Here is a 7,648-nt window from a genome sequence, read left to right on the forward strand (position 1 = left end):
TCAACATTACATTCTGTTATTTGGCTCAAACCGAGTCTTTTGCCATTTTTTTACACTTTTTTTATACTTTTTATTTACGGTTGAATTATAGAGTATATTTTGTTTTTGTGCTCTTCTGCAAAGATTTAGTTAGACTCCCCAATTGTTTAAAGTCTGTTACCGGTGACTGCCCCTAAAGATCGATAAGAATCCCCCATAACCGATATACCTAATGCTGTAAATCGATAAAAAGCATATAATAAATGTAGAAGGTATTTTGGTCTCACTTGTTTGATAGTTTGAGCATTTTAATCTGTCGCTTAAAGCCAATTTCCTGTGTCAGCTGAATCAATTTGCTGGCCACAAATTCATTTTGCCTAAATTACTACCTTCCCCGCGCATGTACAATCAAGTGAGTTTGCCAATCTATATTGATTTTTTGCCCTCAGCCCAGCCAGCGATTGATGTTTTGCAATTGAGGCGCATTAGCCACTCACCTAGATATGCATACACTTAGCGAAAGATACATGGATACCGATACAGATGCATTAAGAGATATCTGCCGCTTTGAACTTCCCCTATCCCCCTCTTCCCTCCCTCCTATTCATACGAGTTGAGCACAATAAAATACCATTGTGGTTGTGAGGGGGTGCCGGAGACGACGAAACTGTAATGCAACCACAAAGTATTGCAAAGCCATAGAAATCAAAGGCAAAACTAAAGTCGAGCAATTTTCTCTTAAGCACATATGTCGTAGAGATATTCGAATACCAAAAAAAGGCAAAAATAAAATAAAAAAAAAATCTATCTACTAATACAAAACAATTGAGTGCAATCTTGCACATAAATTTCGACTGTGAGTCGCCCCCCCCCCGAGGTGGATGTGGCAACTAAGTATGCACTGCGGAATGCAGCTGCTGCAATTTTACTCGGTTTTAGTTTTTTTTTTTTGGCTTGCCACCCCCCCAAATTACAATATCTGTTTTCTTGCCTTTGTACCTTTTTTAAACGGTAAATGTGTGCAACCGTGGGCAAGAGCAAAAGTCAGGTTGCATAATCATTTTTTCCTACTCTTGTAGAATGCATATTCAATTTAAAAAATTGAACAAATTTTTTTTTTTTAATACAAGGTAAAAATACTGAAGTCATGTAAATGTTGAAAAATGGGTTAGCTATAAAATTATCAAAAAAAAAAATGCTAGTTTTTAAATGGGTCGGTAAAAATAATAATTTATATATAATAAATAGAAGTGGGGCTTTCGTAGCTTTGCATATATATATAATAATATATATTTAATAAGTGGATGTGATGTGTGGGCATATTAAGACTAAACATAGTAAGTATAATTCTCATTAAGAAATAACTGTCATTTAAAGATATTTAATATAGGCAGTTGCCTAAGATAAACTTTTTTTCTAGTTAAATAATATACTTATGTACAAGTACTTCTAGTAAGCAGACTAACTATAACTAAATTAGGTGACATCGCATAGAAATCAGTATTAACTCAATGTAAAATGCAATTATTGAAGTATTTGGCAATATTTGGCAAATTTTGCACATTTTTCCACTGTGGCTGGCAGACTGCTTAAATCGACGCATAGTTTGTCTCTGCTACTCTATTGACATTTCCTCAAAAACTTTTCTCATCAATTCAAGTCAGAGTGCGGCAGTATGTGTGTGGTGTGTGTGTGTGGTGTGTGTGTGGTGTGTGTGTGTGTGTGATGTGTGTGTCTGTTGGTGTGTAAGGAAATGTGTGTACGTGTATTGGTACTTGTAAATACGACAACGTTTATTGTCATTGGAATTATTACTGCCACATGCGAGTGGAGCCCAAGCAAGCCAAGCAACCAGTCAGCCTGTCTTTCCTCCTGTCCTCCAGCGTCAACTTCATTGTAGGTAGAAATCACAATGGTTGCTAGGGGAAAACCTGTTTTTCAGTTTTTGGATTTTCTTTGCCGAGCATAGCAGCGTCAAGCGGTGGGTGGCGGAGGAGGAGTAGAAGGCGGAGGAGGAGGAGGAGGAGGAGGAGGAGCAGCAGTTGTGACGCTCTACTAGCAAATGTCTTACGTATTTTTTTGGCGTATGCGAAAATTTAACGAATCATGAAATACGATAATTGAACCATGCACAAGAGTTCGTCGCCGAAGACGAAGACGACGATGATGACGATGATGACGATGATGACGATGATGACGACGATGATGACGACGCCGACAGCGGAGGCATCTTCTTCAACTTCAATTTCAGCATCGCTGGCTGCTTTGTTTGTCTCCCTATATGTACGTGTGTGTGTGTGTGTGCATGTGTGTGTGTGTGTGGCTGCGTATGTGTGTGGCATAATAAAGTTTTATTGTAGCCAAAAGTTGCTACCACTCTTTCACGGTAGTCAGGCGTAGTTTTTTGGGCATGTGCAGCACTCGTAATTGTTTGTGGTGTGTGTGTGTGTGAGTGTGTGTGTGTGTGTGCTTGCCTCCGGGAGCCATACGATTGAGATTGAGAGAATGGCAAACTAAACATTCAGATGCCAAGAAATTAGCGCGCTATGTGTGTGCGTGTGTGTGTGTGTGTGTGTGTATGTGTGTGTGTGTGCGTGTGTGTTACACAACAATGTCATGGTTATCGTCAATGCCTTTGATTTCATTTTCAGTAATTTAAGCTGCGGCTTTTGGGTATCTGCCAGTTGTGGGGCATACTTTTAGGCAGCGCGTTAAATTTTCAAAGCTTTGGCTGGATGAGCGTTAAAATGTCAATTTATGTTTTATGACTCTAAATGAGCAGTCCTCGAATTAATAGAATCTGCCTGGCAGGTCTGGCTCATAAAGAGCATTTAAGCCTGCCTCTTGGTGGATTTTATTCAAGTTCAATGGTTTTGGCAGAATGAATAATTTATTTGTTTGTTAAAAATGCTGATCGAAAATGAAACATTGTTTCAAGTTTTTGAAAAGATTAATACGAGAGTTGAGTAATAACAAAGTCTATAAAAATAAATATATATTCATATATTATATAAATCTTTGATAATGCCCATTTTCTTATTTATTTGCTGCATTTAAAAAAATAATTCTTAATATATTTTATTTAGATTTATTAATTTTATCTTCATTTTTGTGGTGGTGACAATTTTCAGCTTATTCTGCTATTTCTATTTTCTATCATATTCCTATTGTAATTAAATGTTTTTCATTCAAGCTTACATTTTAAGCAGATTTTACTTGAATCCGGAATCCAGAATAGTTATATTTCTTTGCATAGATTTTATGATATCTGTGTGTATATTTATAATCTTTACTTAATAGGTAAAAGTAACTGCATAGTTACAGGCGGGGCTTAAAACCGCAGCTCAAGTTGCATGCCTCAGATTAGCGCCCGGGGCTATGCACTGGAATTGTGGAATTGAGGGACTCCTGGCTCGGCTCGGCTCGGCTCAGCGAATGCGATTGCGAGTGCCTTGGATGTTTCTGAGCTGCTTCTCCACCTCCTTCAAGTACTTGTCGGGCAGACAGTTCTCGCGCATGGCCGCAATCTTGGAGCTGATCACCTGCTTGATGTTTGCGTCGCGTTGACGCTCCTGCTCCAGCCACTTGTGCATGCGGTCCTGTTCGATGTCCTGCAGGCGACGACGCTCCTCCTGCCGGTCCGTCATCTGTTGCCTGAGATCGCGCCGATATGTCTGACTGCGCATCTCGCGCTCGCGATCCAACCTCTTCTGCTTCTCCTCCTCCTTGCGCATGCGCTCCAGCAGCTTGTTGAACTCCTCCTCAGCATGGGCGATCTCCTGTGCGATGCGCTGCTTCATCTCCTGCGCCTGCTGGGCCCGCGACTCGAGCAGATCGCGTTCCGCTTCTCGCTTCGCCATTGCCGCTTCCTTTTCACGCTGGCGATATTCGCGCTCGACGCGATTGCGTTCCTTGAGATACTTGAGCTCCTCGTTGGTCTGGCGCGTCTCCTGCGCCTCGACGGCTATTGTGTAGATGCGTTGCTGTCTTCGCTCAAACTCCTTCTTCACCAGCTTCTGTATGTCCTTCAGCTGGCGTTCCTTCTCCTGCTTCTCGCGCATGTAGGCCGCTACGCGCAGATCCGCCAAACGCTCCTGCTCGGAGAGCATCGTCTTGAATACGTTGGACATTTCGCGGATGCGTTGCAACTCCTCGCGGAAGCGCAACTTGCGCATCTCCACAAAGTTACGCTGACGCTCCTCCTCCTCCCGCACCAGTTCGCTGGCCTTGCGCAGATGCTTGGCCTCGGCGGCCACCCGTTGGGCCTCCAGGAAGCGCTTGTTCTCCCGCTCGGTCAACTGCTGGCGAATCTCCTGGGCGTACTTGGCTCGCTTCTCGATCTCGAGCCGTTCGCGTTCATCCTCCGCGTTGAGTGCCTCCTTGGCTCGCTCGTTGACCATCTTGGCCAGGCGTTCGTCATCCTCGCGCAGTGCTTTGGCCAGAAGTTGCTTCTCCTGGATTTGTGCCTCTCGCACCGCTTTGCACTTGGCGTCGAGTATCATGCGATTGATCTGCTTCACCTCCTCCTCCTGCTCCTGCTTGGCGAGCAGAGCGCGACTTAGCACCGTATTCTGTTCATCCAGTGCCTCGTTGAGATCAGTGCTCGGCTCGGCCTCCTTCGGATCAGTCTTGCGAGAGGCGTCGATCTGCTTGAAGCGTCGCCGTGTCTCCTCCACCACTTGCAACTGCCTGCGATGCTCATCCTCGGTCTGCTCGACCACCTTGAGCTTATCATGAATGCTCTCCACCCTGCACTTGCCCGTCAATCGCTTGAGATCATTCGGCCGCAACACGAGCTCCTTGCTGCCCTGGTTGCGTCTTCTCTCCCTCTCGTTGCGCTTCAGCTGCTTCTGATCGAAGGCGGCAAACTGCTCGCTCCGCCGTCGAAAGGGCACATAGCTCTGGCTAGGATTCTGGGAGGTAAATGGTCTATATCCGCCGGGTGGCGGACGATAGGCGGCAGTCTGAGCTCGAGCCCTCAGCTCCTGGCACTTCTGCTTCAGCTGCGACTCGGCGCTCACAAAGCGCACATTACAAGCCGATAAGCAAGGCATTTGCGACGGGCTAACAGCAATCAAACGGGAATCAACACTATCCAACGGAATCGGTTTCAATGCCAAGAAATTGAGCAAGAAAATAACCCATCCTCGTTGTCCAGTTGCTAAGCTTTCAATATGTTTGTTTGTTTATGCAACAAGCGATGGTCACCTTGGCAGCAGGCTGGTAACCCTGGCATTGCACCAGGCGCGAAAGTGTTTGCACCTCTATCAGAGATACACTGATCAAAATTTCAATTACATATAATTATTTTCATAAATTCACTCAACAAATTTCCGATTCCACAAATTAATATTAATTTTTTCGAGCAACTTTTTAAAATTCAAATTTCGATTAGAATTTAATTTAAATTTGCAAAGCTGTTGAACTAAAGTCACTTTTTTTTACTGTGTATTTGCAAGTGAAGCCAGGACAGAGAAATTATGTGCTCAGGTTGTTGATTGAATTGCAATTGATTTTCTAATGTTGGTCTGTTGTGGAGTATGTGAACCATTAGTCACTCAATAGAAGATACAATTTTGAAACCATATTTTTAATGGGGGAGTTTCCTTTGGTGTTCAAAACATGAACCGTTCCGCCTAGTAGCTGTTTGCCTTGTTATCTGTTTTGCCCACTGGCCGAAACATATAAGCAAAGCCAACGTTTTTGCCATAAGCATCAGAAATGCAATGAAGCATAAGTCTGGAGAGATTCAGACGTATGAATTATGCGAAATGCTCAAGGACAAAACGTCTAGCAGACACACACAGCACACACAACACACACAACACACACACCCACACACAGCTGCCCAATGATGTGTGTGAATGTGTGAAAGAAGTCAGCAATTATGCGGCATACAAAAGCAATAAGCCAACAAAATTCACACATTGTGGCCATTGGCCATAGCAAAACGAGACAAGTGACCAGTGTGACTATGGTGTGTGTGGTGTGGGTTGAGACCTCACTTGGACTTGGCAACTGGACATTTGAGATATCAGCAGAGGATGTCCGAAAACAGAGAACACCCACTGTCTATCCAACCGCTCAGCCAAATGCCCATCAGGGCGTGTTGCAAGTCTAAGCTGGCAAAGTTTACGGCCACACATACAAATTAACTTGACCAGAGCAACAGACAGCCCACACTGCCACGCCCACATTTTCAAATCCAGACAAAGAGAGAGAGAGAGGGAGAGAGAGAGAAATAGTAAGGGAATGTGATGTATAAAGCGTGGGTAAGTGAAAATTTAAAACCCAGCCAGGTCCCATAGATTTCAGCTGACTTTAATAAAAAAAAAAAGAAAGAAAAGTTTTTCTTGCAACTAAAACTTTCATTTGAAGTTCTCTGAGCTTTTCACAGATGCATTCAGGCGTTAAAGTCAACTTAAGCTCGGGCTCCCAGGCAGACTGCCATTTACCATTCCATTCCACTGGGGAGTGGGTGGTCGGTCGGCCTTCCCATTGGGAGAGCACAACGCACTGCCGCAAATGTAAATTGACATTTTCGAGTGCACGATTGAGCAAATTAACGGTTTTTTTTTGCCTTCTTTTTTCCGGTCTCTGCTGAGTGTAATGGCCAAGTCAAGTTTTGTTGGATTAGCAGCGTGGCCCGCCATGGCAGCGAGGGTCACGCATGGTCGCTTCGCACATGGGCTGCTTGATTATATGCAAAATGGGGCCAGAGGGGGCGAGTTGAATGCGGGCCCGGCTCAAGGACATCATTAGGGTATCCTTAGCCCCAGATCAGGACCTAATTTATGCGCCTTTGGCCGCTACTAGGTTAATTGGAGTTAAGCCGTGTCGTGGCCCAGGCGTTTATTAAGCCAAGATTGTTTATCTCATGCCGAGTTTGGCTAATACTTTTACGGGTTTCCTCTCCTATTTGCAGGTAAGAGTGGTAGATAAAGACATAAGCGAGCAGCTGACACTTCGCTGAGTGCGCCGACACATTCAAAGCGCCGGGCCAAGTTTTTGCGGAGGCAGACAAATGCTTGGAACTTAAACCAAGTCCATGACGAAGAGTCAGGCACTGAAATTGATAGACTTGAGCACAAAAACTTTGGACGTTTGCACTCTCGTGCCGAGAGTGTCTAAGTGCATTACCCATACGCCGTGTGTACACAAACGTAGCAGCCAGCAAACCCAACGGGCCTATTACAAAAGCTATAAGAGCAGCCATCAAATGCCTGTCTGCCATATATGTATTTATCATATATATATATGTACATAGATGATTCATTGTAGAGGGAGTATTTGTGGCAGACGTGCGTGTGTCGACTTATTTGCATAAATTATGTGTAGGTAGTGTAGTCACTGGACCCACTTGTATGGGGAACGGTAACAGTTCGCTGCTCGCTGCTGTCTACGCGCTGCCAGTGGCAGGCAGTGGAACCGGCGCCAAGCTACTTACCAACTCAGCGCTGCTGCTGCTGCTGCTGCTGCTATTTATATAAATTTCCCACTGACAGACATTTCGATTTCCGGCTGCAGATTCTCAATGTTGTGTTCGTTTACATTTTCATAAACATGTGCTGGGATTTTGGCCCCGTGCTGGCTGACAGCTTTGCATAACTTTGTGTATGCGAATTATTGATCGTTGGCAGCTTTCAAGTTCGCTTCGCAACAAATTCTA

At 44.3% G+C, this 7,648-nt stretch overlaps 1 protein-coding gene across 1 annotated transcript; it reads right to left on the reverse strand.

Moving 5' to 3' along the window:
- Positions 1–3,263: 3,263 nt before the first annotated feature.
- Positions 3,264–5,033, reverse strand: LOC6558497 (trichohyalin). Its single transcript, XM_001984794.2, has one exon. The coding sequence runs from the start codon at positions 5,031–5,033 to the stop codon at positions 3,408–3,410; it is 1,626 nt and encodes a 541-aa protein (XP_001984830.1). The 3' UTR covers positions 3,264–3,407.
- Positions 5,034–7,648: the final 2,615 nt, after the last annotated feature.

This window comes from Drosophila grimshawi, unplaced genomic scaffold (assembly GCF_018153295.1).
Source record: "Drosophila grimshawi isolate 15287-2541.00 unplaced genomic scaffold, ASM1815329v1 contig_44, whole genome shotgun sequence".
Lineage (NCBI taxonomy): Eukaryota > Metazoa > Arthropoda > Insecta > Diptera > Drosophilidae > Drosophila > Drosophila grimshawi.

Excerpts from the sequence above, each read along its gene's own strand:
- LOC6558497 (XM_001984794.2), bottom strand. The coding sequence starts at position 5,033 with ATGCCTTGCTTATCGGCTTGTAATGTGCGCTTTGTGAGCGCCGAGTCG.